This window comes from Polyodon spathula, chromosome 7 (genome assembly GCF_017654505.1).
Source record: "Polyodon spathula isolate WHYD16114869_AA chromosome 7, ASM1765450v1, whole genome shotgun sequence".
NCBI classification, from domain to species: domain Eukaryota; kingdom Metazoa; phylum Chordata; class Actinopteri; order Acipenseriformes; family Polyodontidae; genus Polyodon; species Polyodon spathula.
In genome coordinates, this window is record NC_054540.1 from 39,103,161 (window position 1) to 39,126,628 (window position 23,468).

General features: G+C 40.7%; 1 protein-coding gene across 1 annotated transcript in view; it reads right to left on the reverse strand.

Annotated features, from left to right (window-relative positions):
* The window catches only part of kcnq1.2 (potassium voltage-gated channel, KQT-like subfamily, member 1.2), a 514,204-nt gene that overhangs the window by 168,623 nt on the left and 322,113 nt on the right, over positions 1-23,468 (reverse strand). Inside the window, exon 16 of the mRNA XM_041255488.1 lies at positions 864-939. Within this exon, the coding sequence (XP_041111422.1) occupies positions 864-939 (76 nt within the window). The remainder of the gene's footprint in view (positions 1-863; positions 940-23,468) is intronic.

The window sequence follows — 23,468 nt, forward strand, 5'->3', positions numbered from 1 at the left end:
GCACTCAAACACAGTTGCTAAATCACGTATGTGGGCAAAGTCTTTTGGCCCACTCTTGCACCTGATTCTGGTGCACTAACTGTTAACAGCTCAAATGTAGTATTTGTAGCAGGGATGTATGACATATTGTGACAGGGTAGCCGTGTGGTGAAGTCAGGCCAGAATGCAGGAAGAAACAGACAAGTTGCAGTACAGCAGGGCAAAAGACGCTGCGGTTCAGTTTATTTAAAAAACAAAACGAAAAAAATTAAACAAAACAATGCTCACAGAGCAAAATAAAAGTTTAAGCAAAGTAATCACAAACACAATAAAAAAATAAATATTCCAGGTCAGGCTGGGTAAATCGCCTTCACTCTTCTAGATTTATGTTAGTTTAGTTTTCTCTCTTATCTCCACCCCTCTTGTTCTTATAAACACCCACCCCGAGCAGGGAGAATTGCAGGCTTATACATCGTGGTTGAGGGGTTTAACTAGCTAGTAATTATTCTATTACTCCTCTGCCACAATCTCCACAAGTTTATTAATGTGCACGGAACCAACCATCCATGCTGCAACACAAATACAAAAACAAAACATACAGCTACGCCATCAATACATTTACAAATTAATTAATCAAAAAACATAAATATAAAATAACACAAATGAGATACAGGAGCAGAGGGGAAATAAATAAAGGCTCCTCACCCTGTTACACATATACTGTATAATGTAGTTCAGGACAGATTTTGTGCAATGCTTTTGTTTTATGTGATCATGATGACACCTATGGCAAAATAAGTTGTACTGGAATCTTCAGGAATTGTGAGCTGTCTTTCCTTTTCCTAATTACTTGAAAGTTTTTCTTGAACAAATTTTCCTCTTACCTGAAATTTCCGTCTGGCTACAAAGTACTGCATTCTTCTTATGACTTTGACAGCCGCTTTGTGTGCCTCAGTCAGTCTGAAATAAGAAAACAAACAAAAAGCCAATGACGGAGTTAATTTTTTTCAGTCTGTGGCAGGAATTAGCCTTTTCTCCGAAAGCAAACCACAAGTATTCAGCGCCAAGTCTGCAGCTGCTATGGGGCCTAGGTAGGCAGAACGGCATATTAATTCAACTCTGAGGGCACGGGACTGATCATCACAGGTTATCGATCCGTCCATTGAAAAACATCCACACTTCCAGTTGTATTTACACACTGACTCCCTCCTAGAAAGGAAAAATTAAATTTCTTCATATTAATTAATGAGACCCTTGTCAACAAACAAATTCCTAATCTTACACTTTTTCTGCACGACAAGGAAAATAAAAACACAAAATAAACTACCACTTTAAAAAAAAAAAAAGCTTGAAGGTACGTGTCCGACCCCATAATGATGATCACCCGTGGTGTCCTATCTGTATGACTTCAAAATCCACACACAGAACAAGAGAAATTCATTTGGTGGTCTTAGACCGTAGTTCACATTTGTCCATCACACAAAAACAGAACCTGCTTGACCCAGGATATAATGAGGAAATTAATTGTTAAAATAAGAAATATATTGCCCTTGTAAAAATAAAATAAATCTTTGTAGTGAAACTGCATTGCTGTTGCAAAGCAGACTGTCCCTGTATCCTACAAATTTCAAGTGCCCTCTATATACCTGACAGAACATAAAGATTTTTTGATGTTTTTTATGACCTCTGGAGAGAAAAGCATGCACGCCGATGAGTTTGTTCAGGTGCCTAGACTATTTAGTGTAAAATGAATGCTTTGATTGCATTTGAAAGTAAAGGACACTTTTTTGTCAAACTTTCAGAGTGTTGCAACTGTAAATAATTAGCAAAATTATTTAAAGCCCATAGGCCATGTTCTCGTTTGCCTAACTTGGTACTGACAACCAACTTGTTTGGGTAGGATGTCTTGGGACCAGTCTGCTCAAGCAAGTTGTTGGAGTCCCATTGCTGATTAGCTGTTTTCCATAGCCTTTCATTTACTATCAAGTGGCAGACTTGTGGACCGTGTGGTAGCTAGTACATGTAAGTAATAAAATTTTTCCCACAACTTGTTGCTTAACATATTTGCTTGGGTGCACCATGGGCACAACTTCAGCATGTATTTTTGTTGGCCTAAAAAGATCAGCATCAATCAAATCTAACAGGTTTAGGAGCAATAGATTAAACATTTAAAGGGAATAGGTGCGATTCGTTTAACAAAAAGAAAGCAACACCACTGTGTGCAAGTTTTCCCTGCATTGTATTGCTTTGTGGATGCAGTCTGACCATTAAAACAATAATGCATCAGCCTGCTCATGCAAAATAAAGACATTCAGCCTCATAACCTTGCAGGACTGGGAGGGTAGAGTTTAAAAAAAAAATAAAAAAATGTGTAAGGTCATTTCAAAAAGCAAATGTTGAAAGGGATTCCAAACAACACAGAGAAAAAGAAGATTTTATTGTTGTTCAATTCTATGATTTAAAAGAAAAAAAAAATCACATAGTTTGAATGTAATGTCATGTTGTTAAAAATGATTTAACAATCTTGGAGTTGGAGGTCATGACTTTGTTAATCTACATGAGGAAGTCAGACAAAAACTAAAACAATGTGAAAAGGCCTGAAGACTATACCACACTCCGTCTCTATAGTCTATTATGAGTCAGTCATTAACCAACTTGTCCAAGCAATAGTCGCTCAACTAAAACATTAATTTAATGAAGCAGGGAGTGGAGTACATTTGAGGTGGAGGTTATGTAATTTAACACCATCAGCTGCATAGCACTGGGATATGTTAGCTCATACGCTGTGCTATATGCTAAAGAGTAATTTTGCAGTTTTCCGATTGGTTATACATACTATACATTTACCATGGTGTGCCGTGTTTTTAATATGCTTTACTCTACCCCTCTGTGCTTTACATTGCTTACCTATGCTTTACCATGGTTGCACTTTCACTGTGAAAAAGTTTAAGGGAGGACTCTAACATGGTAAAAAAAAATAATAATAAAAACCTTAGCAGTACAATCAGCATTACTGAGCAATGGCAGCATATTTTATTAGGAACAAATATTACACAGCGGTCTTGATAGTGTATGTTAGCATAGCACGGATTTTGAACTGCTATTAAGTTGTTACCATTCTTATCATTGCATTTTTTCTATCAATGCCATTTGGTGAGGAATCATTATATTTATCACCACTTACAACTCTCAAGGATATTTAATTCAATTGCACCATAGATAGCCAAATTCAAACTAAACTATGTAAGTGTATATTGCTGTATTATGTAATTATAGCTCTACTGTTATTCCACAATACAGGCTGAAACTTGCATCACAGTTGAATTAGATGCAATTTTCTTTACAGTTGCTTTACTAAAATTTCATAGCTATCACTGCGCCGCCTCCTTCAACCCAAGTTCATAGCTTTTCTAAAACCATAGAGAAGGGAGGAACTTCACACTTATTGTAGCTGTTCACAAATGAAATTACAGGATCACCTGGTAACCTCGGGAATGATTACACATGACATTTATTATTATTGACGCGTGTAAATATTCCCGCAGTGCTCCAGCACTGCTACTTGATTATTCTGTATGAAGATCATGTGTACACCATTGTACCACCGCTATCCAATATATATCACTTTAAAAACTGTAAACACACAACATAGTATAAAAGCATCTTTAATTGCATTTATACATTTTATTACATTTGTATTGTAGCAATGAGCATATTCAAACATTAATATTCGAACATTAAGGAAGCAAAGAGCAGTTATCATCAATTTAGGCTTGTTGCTACTTTACAGCTTTTCTATGGTTTAAATAATGTTTTTTTTTGTTTAGTTTTTTTACACACATCAATAAAGAGAATAATGAGCACTGCTAGATTTTCATAACCTTGGTGGTATTTATATCAAATAATTCAGATCAGTTAAATACACCTCATGTTCTGAAATGGCAGTCTGGGTATCAAAAAGATTAAAGCTTCATGGAACACTCAGCTTACCCTTTTATATACGGGACAGGAGGAAGGGCTGTGTGGAAAAAGAACCTCAGGAATCGAGAATAGGAGAGAAGTGCTTTGTGACAGGAAAGAGTACAGGGTTTTCCCGTGGCTCACGGAGCTGCCCTTGCAGAGGTGATACCGAACCGATCAGCCTCCAAGGCTGGGAAGCATCTGTTACTTCCCCTGGAAACCAGGAAAGTTAGGGTAGATTTGGCCAGGGGTCCCCTCTGGCTCTTGGAGAACCTTACTGGCGTAGGACGAGGCCCTTGAAGGTTGGGAAGTGAACTTCCCTCAGGGATTGTTGTTAGAAGCAGAGCAACAGTAGCAGAAGTGAGGCAGCATAATGGAGGAGGAAGTCATAGTAGAGGATGGTGGAAAATGAACTGTCATTGCTGCTTTTTGAATGGCTTTTGCAATTTAAATTTAAATATCTCTGCTATGTGAATATTTCACACATGTCTGTTCTTAAGTGTTACTAAATATTTGAATTAAATACCCATACAGTGTTCCAGCTGCAGAATCGTAAATATGAATACATTATATGTACTTGCTGCTTCAACCGCCAGACCCGCAGTTTATGCGGCCTATTGAAATCAATACAATATAGCAGACAATTTAGACTGGGCTTTGTAATAAAATCTAAGTCATTGTGAAATAACATTATAATCTTGTTGAGAGCTTGAAACACTGATGAAAGTCATTCTACACATCATATATGTGCTACCCTGATTGTGACGGTGCAAGTTCTCTGCACAGATCAGTGACCATCAGGACTGATGCTACACGAAAACCAGAGACTGTTGCATTTTACAACGCAACAAAAAGTGTGGATATACTGGGTCAAATGGCACAGTTGTATTCTGTCAAAGGTGGTACTCACAGGTGGCCTGTGTCTGTTTCTTATAATGTTTTGGACCTGGCAGCCATCAACACAATCACTCAGAGGGACTTCATTTTGCTGCCGGCCCTGGAGCTACGGCAGAAACATTTTGGTAAGAGACACGAAAGCTGGATGGCAAATGCCCCTCAACCTTCCACCAGTGCTGCACCCACTGGCACACAGAATAAAAGACAATGCCAGGTTGCTAAATGCAATAAAAACATAATTTTTGATGTCTGCGTCTGTTGTGAAAAGGCAGTCTGTGGCAAATGAACTGGTAATTTGAAAAGCGTGTTTTCTGCATAGATTGTACTTAGAAGGCTGTAATAGAACTCTGAACAGACAGACAGAGCCTTTGAACTGTTTTACTCAAAGCGCTTTCACATTGCATGTTATGTTATATTTTTGTTTTATGCTATTTTTATAACTAGTTATTTATGTTTCATAGTTGAATATGTGCTTTCTACACCTGTTTACACAGAAGTGTATTATTGCGTAAAGTTTATTTTATTACAGTTGTTCATGTTTATGTATGTGTTTTTTGACAAAATTAGAAAGTTTAATTTTCAATGTAAATACACTGCTCTGAAAATGTTATGTATGAGGTTCACAAATAAAAATATTAAGTTGTATCCGTTTGTTTGTTTTTCATTTTCATATCAAAGCCATTTTAAAATGGTTGTATGTAGTGATTATGCAGATATTATTGGCGGGACAGAATGGGGGGAGCTCTTGTTCCTGCTCCTCGAATCACACTAAAGGTTACAATAATATCATTAAGTCATATTGTATTTTTGCCAGTGTCTGTATATCCTCTTGAACATCCTCCACAAGAAACAAAAGATTTAAAGTACATGGTACATTATGGTAAAGCTGAATTTAATTGTTTTACTGTAATTTATTTGAAGCTGTTTATGAAGAACAAATACCAAACCACCTTGTAGATACTTCAGTGCTACACTTCCAATCAACTTTGAGACATGGCTTGAAAGAAACTAAGCCGACATTGAAAACATGTCAGTCATAGGGAAAGCAGTGATTGGCACTCAAAGGCAAGCCAATCTGTGTGACTTCTGGGAATTTTAGTTATTTTAAAGAAAAAATACATGAAAACAATTGGAATGTTTCATTTTTGTATTTTTTTTTTTTCCTAATACACTGAGAGTCATTTTAGAAAAAAATCTAAACAGACTGAATCATATTTCCTACAAGGACTCAAACTCCCAGAAGCAAAGAAGATGCGTTCCTTCAACGGGAAGTGCAAGATGGAAAAGAGAGCAAAAGATGGAGGCTAGTTTTACTGTATACAAATGCTATAAAAAAAAAAAAAAAAAAAAACACCATAAAAAATCAAATATTATACAATTCCTTCCTGTTTAAATAGTGCATGATACTGTATACAATACCAAAGATTTAGGGCTATTAAGAGAACATCACACAACAAGACAGGTTAAAGGGTTGTTCAGAGGAAAAGGTGTTTGGATAATCAAAGTCTGGATATTTAAGATTTGACTGTGAATAGGCCCTTTGTTTTAAATACCCATAAAGCACCAGTGCAACACAACTTAAACCAATTTCAAAGAGCAACCATACAACACCTCAATTTACCAAACACAAATACAATCCCAGACAGAGCAACAAGGGCATCAGTGCATTGCGTGTTTCTAACTTAGTAAAGTGCTGTAGTGAAATATATCTTCAATTTTGAGCAGCTATTTAAATCCACAGCATGAATAACCTATCCCAGACTAATCTACAGTACATGCAGCCAAACATTTTGAGCGATTTGTTTTAAAAATGCTTACTAGGTAAAATAGGATATACAGTATTAAAAAAATCCTTACATACTGTAGCACTCTATCTCTGAGTTTGGCCCTGTGTCTATGACTTCCGATTCCTGAAATTTGGGTGGTGGTGGGGGTGGAGTGAGAGGACAGTGGCAAGCGGTGCTGAGACGAAGGAGAGCTGTTGATGGACTGAAAGAAAGATTGGAGAACAGGCAAGGAGAGCCAGAGAGAAGCGGGACTAAAGAAAACCAGAAAAGAAACCAGAGACTGCACTTAGTTGGCTGTAGCACACGGTCACAACAGTGTACTTTGGAATGAAATTGTTTTATTTTGTCACAGTCTCCACTACACTGCTCAGCTGTAGCTGCAGCTGTAGCACTGGCTGCTAAAGAAGTACGCTTCACCTGTCAAGTGTAGAGTCCCGGCTTAATAAATCGTTGAATTCGCAAACCGGAAAGCTCAGTGTGAGTCTGCCTTCATTTATGCAACGCTACAGTATAATAGATTATTAATTTAGTATTCTAGAAGAAATACAGAAACATTTATTACAATATAGTGCTGAAGCAGGTCGAGGCAGCACAGTGTTGAAAAGTCACATTCTGTGCATACTGTAATTTGAAAAGATTATCACTGTCTTATCTGAACAAGAAACATTATTGCTCCAGTCCTTTGTGTTAAAGAGCTGCGTGACTTTGGCAGCCACACTTGCAGCCTCAGGTTAAGAACCCGCAGTTTTAGCCCTGATTATGTTGACTGATATGGATTAACAAAACAGTAGGCACAAGTAACTCTGTGAGAGATGACCTTTTTATGCCATTTAGAATGTTGCCTTTTTACATTGTATAGGTGGATCGAGAGATGTTCTGACTGCATAAGATTTGCATGCACTAAGTTCATGAAAAATTTGACACCGCAACCCTGTTTCCTTCAGGACTTCAATAACCTTACTACTAAAGAAAAAGGACAAGGTGTTAGTGATTGATACCAGCGGTAAAACAATTCCAATACACTTTTACAAACTATGCAAATAACTTTTCTCCCCTTGTTTTAAGAGCTGCTGAAACTGTATGTTGTTGAGTACGATAAACATTAAAAAAAGCCGATACATTAAAAAATCTCAGATCTGTTTTCGAATACATGTTTAAGTCTGATCTTTTATTGAGTAAACATACTACATGCAGTGAACAGGGCTGATAGAACAGATACAGCATCTTAATACTGCTTTTAGTTAAATGTATTTCCATTATGGAGCAAATGCTCCCACATTCTTCATTCTCCCCTATGTTCTATCTGTCATACTTACATGTAAGTATGTGGTAAAATGTCCCAGTCAAAGCTGATCTGCACCCTTGAAATAGTAAACCCAGACTCAGAAACTGCAATCAGCGCTTTCACACACTTTTAGTGGTTGTAAACAAACAGGAATAAAACAAAAGGTTTAAACAAATAAATAATTTAAACAAAGCTCTTCAAAAGAAAACAGCACCCATGCTATGGCTATCATGTGCATTCTCTTTCACTGTTCAGGCTAGGCAAGGGAAGGCAAGGCAAGAACCTTTACTGAACCATCTCTCATCCATTGCAAACAAACAGTGCTTTGTTCTCTTTTATAGGACGTGGAATGAGGTTAATTGACAGTCAGTCAATCAATCATCACTTGGCCACATTCCTTGACCACATCCATTTTAACAATTACAAAATATCATATTTTTTCTAATTAAACAATTAAACCTTAGTGATATGGCTGTGTAAAGGTGGCCATCTTGATCCCAGGCTGTTCCTCCACAACTGAGTCAATGACGGCTATCAGTCACAAATAAATACATATTTCTAAGCATACAGGGCATCTGCCCTGTCACAAGTACACTGGAGTGGCAAAGCATAGAAATGCTAGTATAGTAAAAATGTTTTTTAAATGTATTATTATTATTATTATTATTATTATTATTATTATTATTATTATTACTATTATTAGTTTATTTGACAGACACATTTATCTAAGGCGATTTCCAGGTTTAGGGAAACACAGAGATTGGAGATAGGAGGGGCAGTTTGGTGAAGAGAGTGGTAGGCAAGAACAAGGGTCTTGAATTGAATAGCTAACCAGTAGAGAGTGTGAAGCAGAGGGGTAGCATGAGCGTAGTGAGGTTAGGAGAAAACAAGACGAGCAGAATAATTTTGAATGAGCTGAAGGGGGCAAATAGCTGAAGCAAAGGAGACCAACAAGGAGAGTTACAGCAGTCTAATCTGGACAGTACAGGAGCTTGGACCAGGAGTTGAGTGGAGTAAGTAGTGAGAAAAGGACAGATTCCCTAGACGTTATTAAGAAAGAAGCAGCAAGTGCGGTCAGGGAAGACATGTATTGAGAAAAGGAGAGTAACACCTAGGTTTTTAGCAGAAGCAAAGGGCGAGAGAGTGATAGAGTGAAGGGAGACTGAGATGGAGAGGTCAGAGGAGAGAGGAAGCTAAAGGAAAATAGAGAAGATGAGATTTAGAGGTTCAGTTTGAAGAGATATTGTTATGCTCCAGTTGATATAGCTGAGAGAGTCTGAGATATAGGATGGGATGTGGGAGTCAAAGGAAGGAAAGCAGAGGAAAATCTGGACATCGTCAGCATAAAGGTAGTAGTAGAAGCCAAAACAGGAGATGAGAGTACCTAGGGAGCGGGTGTAGAGTGAGAAGAGGAAGGATCCCAGGGCAGATCCTTGAGGCAAAGAAGGGAGAAGAGAGAGAGCCACACCAAGAAACCTAAAAGGAACTGTTAGAGAGGAGGAAAACCAGGTAAAAGCAGTGCTGAGATCCCCAGGTCAGAGAGAGAGTAGAGAATAGCATGATCAACAGTGTCAAAGGAAGAAGAGAGGTCAAGGATAATTAGAATGGAGGAGAGGGAGGCAGCCTGAGGAGAGATGGTTACAGAGAGGAGGGCGGATTTCATGGAGTGTGCAGGACAGAACCTGGATTGAAGAGGGTTAAGCAGAGAGTGCTCGGTGAGGAAGGAGGCCAGCTGGTGGTGGATAGCTCACTCGAGTTTTGGAGAGGAATGGGAGGAGAGAGACAGGGTGATAGTTCTGGGCGGAAGAAGGGTCAAGAGAGGGTTTCTTAAGAATGGGTGTGAGGCGAGTAGTTTCAAAGGCTGAGGGAAAGAAACCAGATAGCAGAGAGGTGTTGATTAGGGAGGAGATAAAAGGAAGAACAGCGGGAGTACATTTTAAATAGGAGGTGTAGTGCATTAAGGATAAAGCAACAGTCTAGTTTCTGATAAAATATAGTACATATAATGGAACACTAAGGAAGAATGCTATAAACAGTCGCCAAGAAGTAATTGGCAAATCCAGTAATATAAATTACTTGTGCAACATTCATGTATTTCAGTTTAGAATGACCATGTGCCAAACAAACACTCATGCCAATGTATAAGCTCATTAATTGTTATGCTGATGCAAGTTGAATATGTGTGTGTGTGTGTGTGTGTGTGTGTGTGTGTGTGTGTGTGTCTGCAAATTATTTATGCATTTTGTCTGAGTTGTTTCCTATTTAAGCAATTTTTTTCCCCAAATAAAAATGCATTTTAACTAGAGGTAGGGAGGAACTGAAAAATACCCTGGTATCTAGGTACATTTTCAAGTCATTTTAAGCCCACATCTGGTAGCTTAGCGTTAAACTAATCATAGTATAAACACACAGGCAGTACCATGATCCTTGAGATCTGCTCTATGTTTTGAGTCTAGAATCTGTTCACAGCCTCTTCTATAGTAGTCTATTCAAACTAATTTTATCCAGCTCTGCAGAATACATAAAGAAAGATTACAATTCTGCTAGTAAACAATGAACTGCATAGTTTTAGATGGGTAACCGGGAATTTACTTATGAAAATATTTTCTTATAAAAGAGGTTATAATGGCCGGAAATCCCTACAAATTCCAAAGCATTTGCTGTTATTGCTGTGGATTTGAGTTCATTATGAATTTGTGGCCTTTTTTATTTTGACTTTTTTACAATTTTCTTTAGAATTACAAAAATCTTACAAAACAACAATACAAACATTTGTTATCAGATGTTACTCCTATGCAATCCTAAGAAAATCTCTAAAACTCAATATTACTTATCTGCCATTATTTTAAAGATTACTTTGGGTATATTACTAAATTTCAGAGTTGTGGACAGCAACAGTAATTTAAACTAAAGGAACAGTGTATGATTAGAATTGTGTTACAGGTTCCTAGCAGTGGTTATTTGCATGTAAAAACAGTATAGATCTTGAATGATTCACAATCAGTACTGACCCCCTTGCATGTAATACTGAAACTTGTGTTTACATCACAGTACTTGCCTTTCCATTTGCATAAACAAGTCCCTCACATGTTGTGTTGCAATGACTCACAGATTTGGAATGCTGCCAGCTTCACAAATACTTAATCTACAGAGGCCATATCCTAACTCAACTTAGAAATGCATCTGTTTGAAATGGCTCATTTCAAAATGGACAACTATATTGTACATATAGGGCAAAAGTTAACAAGTAATACAATACATAGTTAAATAAATATTCCCAGTAATTCTAATATATTGTTGACTTACAGCCTTCATAGCCACAAATTACATTTAAAACTATTTTATAAACACAAAATAATTCAAAATTTTTTATTGCACATAAAAGAAAACTAGTATCTATGATAGAAAGCAAATCCTGTCAGCAAATATGTTGTCACAATTCAGGCTTTTCACTCCTCAATATTAAAGTGTAAGTAACTTCATATGTATTTTATTGTACTGCCCCTTAACCTTTTTATAATAATTATATAATATAGCGCCTTTCATAGTGGACCACCATCACAAAGTGCTTTACAGAGGTAGGCTGTGAACTGTGCATTATATGCAAAGTCACTTACAATAGGACATTGATTTAACATTTCATCTGCAGGATGGAGCACAAGGAAGTTAAGTGACTTGCTTAGGGTCACACAGTGAGTCAGTCACTGGCAGATTTGGATTTGAACTGGTGACCTTCTGTTTAAAAGTCTGGGACTTTAACTACAAGACCATACTGCCACCTTTTATGATTTGTACACTCATTCTTAGTGGTTCTTATTGCAACTACTGAAATAGTGTGTTTCTGAAATCCATTTTACGATGCTTTCATCAGTGTGTGAGGTGTTCTTCAGTTCTAGTTGCCTCTCATAAGCTATGTAACATAGGCTAGATTATCCAAAGTACTGTCCAGAAGTAAGCAGCAGTGCCATCTAGTGATCTGCTCTGGATGGGGCTGGCACTTACTAATTTAAAGACACTTTGGCAAATCCATGGATGTCAAGTCTCAAGGTTTTTTCACAATTTTGAGAGTCTCCCAGCCATGCTATGGATTCTCACGTTTTAGCATAAGTTTGTAATTGTTTTTTATTGTTTGTGAGGCTGCGAAACCCTTTATATATGATACAGCAATAAATCCAATGCAACTATCCAAGCGGATTATTTCTTTTTTTTTTGGGGGGGGGGGGGGGGGGTCACCTTGAAGAGGTGTACATTACCATTCTATATTTCTGTACCTGCTACGCAAACTCCCCCCTTACTCCAAAGATTGAAATGCCTTGTTCTCTCAAACTGACGGCTTGTGTGCGCAAGTCTTCTATGTTTCTGTACACAACACGTCATTACTCGGGCAGAGTCAAAGAAGAGGCTGTCAGACTGTCACTCTCTCGTTAACACAGAAAATAACAAAAATAAAAGAGAAATGGACATCAATTAGAATTTAACATTCACACACTAACTGAACATCAATAAAAAAGCTATATTACACTTATTTTCTCAGTATTTACAAAGAAATGTGTAGATGTAGTCTTTTTGAATAATTTACATGTTAAACCATATCACAAATAAACATTCACTGTTAAATGTCACTTTTTTAGTGTGTGTGTAGTGTACCTAGACTATTTCTTTGTTTTATTTATTTTATTTTATCTCCACAAAAGGAGCAAAAGCAGACAGTATTTTCTTTCATGACCAGCGAGTTTTTTTAATTTATTTTTTATTTACTTGTGCTGTATTCGTGTCATCTGCTTTGCTCCCAGAGTGCATAGCTCTTAAGTATAGGTCACTGGCATAGCTGTCAGCCATGTGTAAAAATCTTGATCTGTCACCAGCAATCTAAAATAAATCTAATTGAAGTTTTGTTCCAAAAATGAGTACAAATCATGTGTGATTTTTGGGGAATTCAACGTGAGTTTATTTAGCTGCACAAGTTTATGTTTCATGATTTCAACTCAGCTTAGCTCTTTGGTACAAGAGTCAGGCCAAGTAGCTGGATCATAAAAGTCACACAAAGGATCCTGACTGGGTACCGGGTCTACAATACATGATTCAGTGCCTTGTACTTTCTGTTGTTGTACATTTCCAATCCGATGTCTCTGATTCACGTCTTTCCTCTGGCTCGACTGTTTATTTTTTGTGCGAGGAGGAGGCTAGCAGTTCCGCTGCCGCACTATACTTCCATCTGTTGTTGTTGGCCCACTTTCAAACCATTTACTGTACACTTTTTAATTTTTTTTTTTAGCATTTTCTGCTTCTTTTTGGGAAATTTCTAGATATCTTTTCTGTTCTTTTTGCTTTGAGCAACACAAGGTTTTGATGGCATATTCGATATACCATATGTTATGTACTTATTACCACAACTGTAGAAAAGTTTGCTTACTTCCACTGAGCGCTTTTTTTTTTTTTTTTTTTTTTTTTTTTAAGCCAGACAAGTCTATTATTGAAAATTGGGGTGTGATATAGGAGTTCGCACAGAGAATTAAAGTTGGCTGATAGGCCTGTGTTTATTTTTTTCTGAGGTATTTGTGATTATATGCCCCCGGTAATTTGAACTGTTGTTTTTTAATCGACACTGACCTATTATAAAGTTTCACACTGAGTCCCGCCTACGTAACTCTGATTTGATAATGTGTGTTTTGACTAGAATATATTTGGTATGGGCCCCAGCAGATGCTGGGCCCGGGTGCAGCCGCTGTACAGTATTCATCGCATCCCTCGCGCCCCCCTGATGCCAACCCTGCACTGTACAGTATTCATCACATCCCTCTCGCCCCCCCGATGCTAGCTCTGCACTGTACAGTATTCATCGCATCCCTCGCGCCCCCCCGATGCCAGCCCTGCACTGTACAGTATTTATCACATCCCTCTCGCCTCCTCTGATGCCAACCCTGCACTGTACAGTATTCATCACATCCCTCGCGCCCCCCTGATGCCGGCCCTGCACTGTACAGTATTCATCGCATCCCTCGCGCCCCCGATGCCGGCTCTGCACTGTACAGTATTCATCGCATCCCTCGCGCCCCCCTGACGCCGGCTCTGCACTGTACAGTATTCATCGCATCCCTCGCGCCCCCCTGACGCCGGCCCTGCACTGCCAGTATTCATCGCATCCCTCGCGCCCCCCTGACGCCGGCCCTGCACTGTACAGTATTCATCGCATCCCTCGCGCCCCCCTGACGCCGGCCCTGCACTGTACAGTATTCATCGCATCCCTCGCGCCCCCCTGACGCCGGCTCTGCACTGTACAGTATTCATCGCATCCCTCGCGCCCCCCTGACGCCGGCCCTGCACTGTACAGTATTCATCGCATCCCTCGCGCCCCCCTGACGCCGGCCCTGCACTGTACAGTATTCATCGCATCCCTCGCGCCCCCCTGACGCCGGCCCTGCACTGTACAGTATTCATCGCATCCCTCGCGCCCCCCTGACGCCGGCCCTGCACTGCACAGTATTCATCGCATCCCTCGCGCCCCCCCGACGCCGGCCCTGCACTGTACAGTATTCATCGCACCCCTCGCGCCCCCCTGACGCCGGCCCTGCACTGCACAGTATTCATCGCATCCCTCGCGCCCCCCTGACGCCGGCCCTGCACTGTACAGTATTCATCGCATCCCTCGCGCCCCCCTGACGCCGGCCCTGCACTGTACAGTATTCATCGCATCCCTCGCGCCCCCCTGACGCCGGCCCTGCACTGTACAGTATTCATCGCATCCCTCGCGCCCCCCTGACGCCGGCCCTGCACTGTACAGTATTCATCGCATCCCTCGCGCCCCCCTGACGCCGGCCCTGCACTGTACAGTATTCATCGCATCCCTCGCGCCCCCCTGACGCCGGCCCTGCACTGTACAGTATTCATCGCATCCCTCGCGCCCCCCTGACGCCGGCCCTGCACTGTACAGTATTCATCGCATCCCTCGCGCCCCCCTGACGCCGGCTCTGCACTGTACAGTATTCATCGCATCCCTCGCGCCCCCCTGACGCCGGCCCTGCACTGTACAGTATTCATCGCATCCCTCGCGCCCCCCTGACGCCGGCCCTGCACTGCACAGTATTCATCGCATCCCTCGCGCCCCCCTGATGCCGGCCCTGCACTGCACAGTATTCATCGCATCCCTCGCGCCCCCCTGACGCCGGCTCTGCACTGTACAGTATTCATCGCATCCCTCGCGCCCCCCTGACGCCGGCCCTGCACTGCACAGTATGCATCGCATCCCTCGCGCCCCCCCGACGCCGGCCCTGCACTGCACAGTACATCGCATGCGCCCCCCTGATGCAGACTGATTACTTTCAGCAACTTTGTTTAGAATGTTGCAAAAATCAAACAGAATGCAGACTGATTACCACAACTTTGTTTAGGCACAGTGCTCTCTTCTCTAAAGCCAGGAATGAGGCTTTGAATGAACTTTGAATAAGTAACTGTGAACAAGTTACTGAACCATCAGCAGTATTAGCACATGTAGGCTACTGTGACGGGGTACTCCCCACCCCTGTGCAAATTATGTTTTGTATTATTTTGTATTTGTATTATTATTTTAAAATATATTGTTTAATTTGTATAAAGCGTGCCGTTTTGTTATTGCTTTAGCATCTCGTGAGAATGCGTGATTGTTGGCTAGTAATTATGGAATTGGCTGGCAGTTCTGCAGATTTATTAAACCTGTGTACAATGTGGCTGAGTGGTTAATAAGATAATTAGTAGCCAGTTAATCCCTCAGCCATAATGTAAAAGACCTGCAGCTTAGGCTGCATGGGGTGGGTTGTCCAGAGGAGAAAAGAGACAAGTAAGAAACAGAAACAGAAACAGAAACTAAAAACAAAACAAAACAAACCAAAAAAACCCCACAATTGCTATGTATGCTGGTTTTGCAGCCAGCATACTACTTGTTACTGTTTGTGTTCCGTTTTGATTATTTTGGCCCACATGCCCTTTGTTTTATGTGTATTGTTTTTGTTTTGTACCAACCTTTTATTTTGTAATTCAGTGTGCCACAGCGCTTCCAATTACCCTTTTGTGGTTTCCAGTCACATGTTATCTTTGCACAGCTACTTATTATTTTTGATTACTAACACTTTTTTAAATTTATATTTTACTTTTGAAAATAAATTTAAGGAGCTAACGGTAATTTAAATACTGAAACTTACACAAACATGCACTCAAATGCTAATTGAAAAATAAAACATTTCCGGTACTTCTGTTCTTTTACATTCTTTAAAAGCAGTACACAAGCCAAGCTCGCTTTTGTGTACAAGTACCTGAACTGAAGAACAGCTCCATGTACACTGAGTAGAGAATTTTTATTTATTTATTTATTTTATATTTTTTAGAACAGGTATTTATGCTATTGGAAATACCCACGATGACTACCAGACCACAGATGGAATTCTGAGTAGACCACATTACTCATGGAATATTGAGGAAAACATTTGTATTCATGAGCAACAAAAACTAGTGCTGCATAAAATCATAAAAAAAAAAAAAAACTTGAAATGTTATTTTTTTCAACGATTCCATTTTCTAATAGCAATAGAACCCACAAAAGAGGGCTCCACCATTTGTTACGTCCCTTCTCGTTATGTTAAATGCTCTTACATTCGGCTCTTTTAATGGCCCTCTTCTTTGGGTAATGTGCTTAATTAGAATAATGTATCAGAGCTCATATTTTACCTGCTGTATTCCACATCACAGAAAACCCCAATTCATGCCATCAACTGTACCGTTTTGTGTTTTTGCCATGATTGATGTGTTCTCCATATCAGTAAGCTTGACATGGCCTGTTTCACAAAGTCATACCTGAGGTACCTCTTAGAATTCCATTCAACTGCAAAGTCAGTTCAAAACAGTGAAATCACAATGGGCCGCGCATCTCAGCCACCTAACAGTATTCTCATCCTGAACCTTTTCCCTCTTTTCAATGAAAATGACAAGATAATATACCTGAAAATGAAACGCTGGTAACGATTAGATAGGAAATATAGCTGGACAATATACGTGTACTGTATATGGTTTTGCAATATAAAAATCACGATAGTCTAATAGGCTGAGCTTTTGCAAAATAAAAATCATTAGAATGATTTTGTTTTTACAGATTTACATCACATCACTTCCTGTGCAGCATGTACTGTATAAGGAACCCAACTGGCCCTGAATCCTGTGTTCTGCATAATAAGTGAATGCAAGGCTCAGATGGTTTCATAACACCTTCTGACAGAAATACAATGGGTCTTGGTTGTGAGGGCATTAAGCATCAAGAACAGACTTCTTTGGATAGGGTGGCTCGACAGTTCATTTCCAGGGTCGGGAAGTTGGTCAGTCTGGAAGAAGGCGAGCCTCCGTTGCAAGAACGTATTGACCAGGAAGGGAAATGACGTAGCAACTGCAAATTGTAGAGACAGCTGCACTTGTTTACCAAGGGTCATGCGTGACAGCATAAAAGGGGCCGGAGAATCGCAATCAGTTCCTTCACTTGGTTTTGTTTATTAGAGACTGGAAGGACCTTGAGAGTCCCCAGTGAAAATTGCAACTGCATTCGTGAGTGTTTTGTTGGTTTGTGCTTGTTAGTAATTGTCTTGTTCGTAAACCACCAGACAGCTAACACATATCCGGAGCAGTACTTGAAGCTCATTTCAGTGATATGATTGACACATTCATTAAAGCTAATTGGCATATTCCATATCCATGGCATGTATTTTCAATGTCATTAGAATCCATTGGGGATCCATTATTAATTTAACATGTTATAACAAACATGAAAGCAATATTGAAAGAATGCTTTTTGAAAAAAAAAAAAAGTGGAGCTTATTGTTCTTTCACACAGCAAATATAAACTGCAGTGGTCTTATATTTCCAGGACCAACATAAGGCTAATTTGCGTGTCCCAAACGTGGTACAATATGGTTGTGCTTATATGCAAAGAATGTTATGTTTTTATTGCCGTATTTTAGGGTTTTTACATGACATCAGGGACTGAGACAGGCCTTGATCTCAAGAAACTTAAGCTTTGATCAAGAGTGGGGAATTTTTTGCAACTAAATACCCACAATAAGAGTTGCAGCCACACATATGAAGATCAAACAAACAATAATTGACAACAATGAGAAATAAGAAGCTTGTTTTTCAAGCTCTTGTTCCAGAATCATGAATAACAAAAGGAAAATGAAGCACATCTGTAGTGCAGTTGTGTCCCCTGAGCCCATCACACTTGCAAGCTCCCTCCCCTAGCCTCTGTCGAGCTGAAGGAATGCTGTGGTTAGTGACCAGGGATAGCATGACACACACTGAGTAGAAACTCATTCTACAGTTACCAAGGAACAACAGGTCTTATAGCAACTAAACATTTCACACCTGGATAAAACACATCATTTTCAATTTGATCCACTGATTCTAAAGTAAGACAAAAATGTCCCACCTACTTAGTAAACTGGTTAAAAGGACACTGCTGGGAAAACACTCCACTGTGGTTTATATGTAGTAACAATAGGCAAAAGAATGCCTGATGTTCCAAAATAAATACATTTCATAATTCTTTACATTAATTTATAGAATAATAAAAGCAACCAGGATGGCTTCAGGAGATGCAGGTTTTTCATGTTGATATCCGTAGTATGTAAGGAGAGATTACAATTTGCTTACAGACTAAATGTTGGGTGCTTTAGAGTATCTTGGTAAAATATCCATACCAGTGTGGTACCATATTTAGTCTGTGCAATGTCTCCTCCTTATCTGCTGTGTTTCCATTACTAGTACTGATGTAATCTGCTAATACTTATGCTGGAGAGTATACTGGTATTGCAATAGTATCCAAGGGCCCCAAAGTGGCTCATTTGGGAGAGGCATAGTGTGCAGCACGAGTCATACAGTAGGGGAGCACAGGTTTGCATCCTGTGCAAAGTTACCAATAATTGCTGGGGATTTCACTTGGAATGGGTTAGAGAAAATCAGCAAGGACTGGTTCACTTCAATGTGCTACAGTGGACCCTAGTGGCTGGGCACCTGGTGAGCTCAAAGCAGAAACCTAAAGGGATGACCATTGTCTTTCAGGGCCCTGTAGCTCATAGAGTTCCTGGGTCTAAATAACCAATTGCTTTGTTGTGGGATCAGGGGAAGCCTGAGCTGCTATGGGGCATGCTGAAGTGAGGGAACATAATTGTGCATTTTAAGTTGTGGAAAAACATGAGGGCAATTACTTGGGCATACTAAATGTATATAAAATATTTTAAAGCATTGCCTTTTGCACACAAATATAACACTCACAAAGGGACGAAAATCAAACTTTGATTTACTAGCACACATGGTAGAAATGTATGTGGAGTGCACTGCTCACTTTGAATTAGGCTTGTCAACAGACCCAGTACCCAGTAAGGATTGTCTCACATCCTAACAAAAACAAAAAGACCTGGTAGAGCCTGGTGATTATGGCGATTTCTGAAGGGGTATTGAATTTCTCCTTCCCACAATGAAGAACTCGAGGGCAAGGGAGGTGCTGAAGCCGGATTTATAATTCATTGAGTAATAGGATTTTGTACTGTTAGGCAGGATTAAGCACGTTAAGAAAGAACCTATTAATTTCGGCCCGTCAGCAGGTCACAAAACTACATAGTGGCATTTGTTATTTGAAGCAATTCATGGGATTACTCGATAGCTGAGGGCACCTTTCACTCCCCCAGTCATAAAGTGTCTCCGTTATACATTGATATTTGGATTAAATTGGCTTCTTTTAATACATTCCTATAATCCTAGCACATGAGTCTTTGTAAGGCCTTGAGAGGGGCGCTGGGACAATTAAAAACACCTCCTTGTTAAGCCCTAAGCATGACCTTGGATGACGTATGGTTGAGCTTAATGTTTTATTTCACTGACGCTATATAAAGATGCTGACTCAGCAAGTCTAAACTGACAGACCAGCTCCCTTTCAATTTAAAGACAACCAACAATACTTTTTAGAATATGCCTGCCACAGGTCAGGCATTTACTGAGCATTTTATGTCAGATCTACCCCTCCAGGGAATGACGTCCTCGGTCCCACCTACCGAGAGATTAAGTAGTCACTCTGCTGAGATCACATGCTCTTTTGCTTCTCACAGCAAGGTAGGTCAGGCAGGTATAACTAGCCTCTCCAGTTGCCTGATTGATTCTTGTAAAAGAGCTCTCACTTTGAGTTTTTCTGCTAATTTCCCTGCAATTTATTGCTAGAAATCGGCTTGCCACTTCCCCGGAATCGGAAACTTGGCTTCTGAGGACTGAGCTGAAACGCTGAGCAACTGCACTCCGTTTATAAAAAAATAAAAAAATAATAATTTGCTTTCAACAGCCTACATTTCTTAGCGACTGTATTCTGCTTTCCTCACCTGCAGCATCTGCTGTCTGTGCTTTTTTTCCTGTGCTTTTTGCAGCTAAAAGAAAAAGACAAAAGTGAGATGCTTCCTCCACCGGGATCTGCACCCGCTGTTGAGTCGACACTGTTGGGCTGACTTGGCTAGCCCACTCGGTGTGTGCGGCCTAAAAATAAATTATATATATATATATATATATATATATATATATATATATATATATATATATTGTCCAGCTATATTTGCTTTCTAATCGTTATCAACCTTTAATTTACATGCATATTATCTTGCAATTTTCATTGAAAAGAGGGAAAAGGTTGAGGAACAGAATACTGTTAAGTGGCTGAGATGTGCAGCCCATTGTGATGTCACTGTTTTGAACTGACTTTGCAGTTGAATGGAATTCTAAGAGGTACCTCAGGTATGACTTTGTGAAACAGGCCATGTCAAGCTTACTGATATGGAGAATACATCATTCATGGTAAAACACAAAACGTTACAGTTGATGTCATGAATTTGGGTTTTCTGTGATGTGGAATACAGCAGTGGCACTGACACAATACAATGTGAAAAAAGTTCAAGGAGGTGTAGACTTTCTATAGGCACTAATATATATATATATATATATATATATATATATATATATATATATATGAAAATATATATATATATATATATTATATACTCTTTTCTGAAAAAAAAAAAAGTGTGCTTCCTCTTCTGGGTCTGATTCAGCCCACTATAGAGTAGACTTGCATACAATGACCACCCACATCTGTGCGTTGTCTTTCTTTCTCTCTTTTTTCTGTATACTGTCTGAAGCCTGTGCTCCACTCCACTGTAAGCTAAATGCTGCTCCAGTTGTGTGACTAGTCACCCGACCCAGCAACCTCAGTGCTTACGCCTCTGATGCTCGGTACCTTCAGTGCACTTTGTGTCTCGGTGCTTTGGCGATCTCGGTGCCTCAGAGCCTCAACGTCTCGGTGCTTCACCGCCTTCGGTGCTCAGATGCTCCCTGCAGTGATACCCTCAGTGCTTCGATGCCTCATAGCCTCGGTGCACTCAGTACTTCGATGCCTTAGAGCCTCGGTACATTGGTGCCCTCAGTGCTCAAACACTCCTTGCATCAGTACCATCGGTGCCTCTGTGCTTCAGTCCTTGGTGCATTGGTGCTTAGTTGCCCCTAGAGCGTACAGGCTCCATGTATTGGTGCTTTTCCCATTCAAGTCGAGATGTCTAAGTTCCACCCTTGCATGTCCTGTAGAGGGATGCTTCCCCCACACAGGACAAACACCTCCTGTGTGTCAAGTGCTTCGGGATGCAGAGATGAGAAGTTCTGCTTGATCTCCTTAGTGTCCCAGCTTCCAACCCTGTGCAGGAGGTTGCAGAGTTTATAGGAGCAGCTTCCTCAGCCAGCTCAAAGGCTAAACCTGCCTTTGAGCCTATCATAGAGCATACTCCAGCCCATCGAGCTTGCAGCCACTCATGGTTTCCCTTGAGGAGCAGTAAGCGAGCAAGGCACAGTAGGCAGGCAAAGGACATCTAGGAACTGAATAGCCAGATGAACATAAGAACACAAGAACATAAGAAAGGTTACAAACGAGAGGAGGCCATTCGGCCCATCTTGCTCGTTTGGTTGTTAGTAGCTTATTGATCCCAGACTCTCGTCAAGCAGCTTCTTGAAGGATCCCAGGGTGTCAGCTTCAACAACATTACTGGGGAGTTGATTCCAGACCCTCTCACATTCTCTGTGTAAAAAAGTGCCTCCTATTTTCTGTAGTGAATGCCCCTCTGTCTACTCTCCATTTGTGACCCCTGGTTCTTGTTTCTTTTTTCAGGTCAAAAAAGTCCCTTGGGTCGACATTGTCAATACCTTTTAGTATTTTGAATGCTTGAATTAGGTCGCCACGTAGTCGCCTTTGTTCAAGACTGAACAGATTAAATTCTTTTAGCCTGTCTGCATATGACATGCCTTTTAAACCCAGAATAATTCTGTTCGCTCTTCTTTGCACTCTTTCTACAGCAGCAATATCTTTTTTATAGCGAGGTGACCAGAACTGAACACAATATTCAAGATGAGGTCTTACTAATGCATTGTACAGTTCTAACATTACTTCCCTTGATTTAAATTCAACACTTTTCACAATGTATCCGAGCATCTTGTTGGCCTTTTTTATAGCTTCCCCACATTGTCTAGATGAAGACATTTCTGAGCCAACAAAAACTCCTAGGTCTTTTTCATAGATTCCTTCTCCAATTTCAGTATCTCCCATATGATATTTATAACGCACATTTTTATTTCCTGCATGCAGCACCTTACATTTTTCTCACCATCTGATGGCTCATGTCCTACAGTACCTGGTCAGGCAGCAGGCTCTTCCCCCTCCTCCTGCCCCAGCTCCACCTCCGGCACCTTCACCGGTACCAACCCCACCCTCACTGGCAGTCAAGGTGATGAGTGAGGAGGAACATGATGTGATCCTGAAAGCAGCTTCCTGGGATGGGGACTCGTTAGTGCAGCAGGAGACAGAGGTCTAGGAGGGAACCCAGGAGACTGGTGTTACCGCTCCAGCAAGCTCAGTTTGAGTGCTTATGGAGCAAGCCTCCAATTTTCTCCAGGTTCCCAGGAAGGCAGCACCTGAACAGCGCCGCTCTGTATTCAGACCGACATAAGCTTCGACCCCCCCAGCCTTTTCTGGTGTTCCCGGATTTTCTGGAGGAGATACAATCTTCCTGGCATCGACAGGCCTTGCAAACATTGTGGTAGGTCTCCTGGTGGTCTACCTAGATGGCATACTATGATCAGCACCCCTCCCTCAGAGCTGCTCTTGGTTTCTGGTATGCTGCTGCAGATGTCAGGCTTCCAGGGGCAAGCCCTGGGCAGAAGCTTGGTGGGTCTAGCAGTGGCATGCAAACAACTTTGGCTATTACAGGCCGGGTCCCAGATGCAAACAATTCGGCCTTATTGGATGTGCCTATCTCCCCTGGCCATACCTTCGGGCCAGCTGTGGTGGACATATTGTAACGTTCCCACCAGGAGCAGGAGATGTCTCGATAGGTGGTTGCGATGTTTCCTTCCCGTGCTCTGGCACGGGAGAGTATGAGACACTGGTGTCCGTCCGTGTCACAGAGTGTGAACCGGATAGTTCAATCCCCACTGCGGCGCATGGCAACCTGAGGCATTTCCTTCAGGCTTTT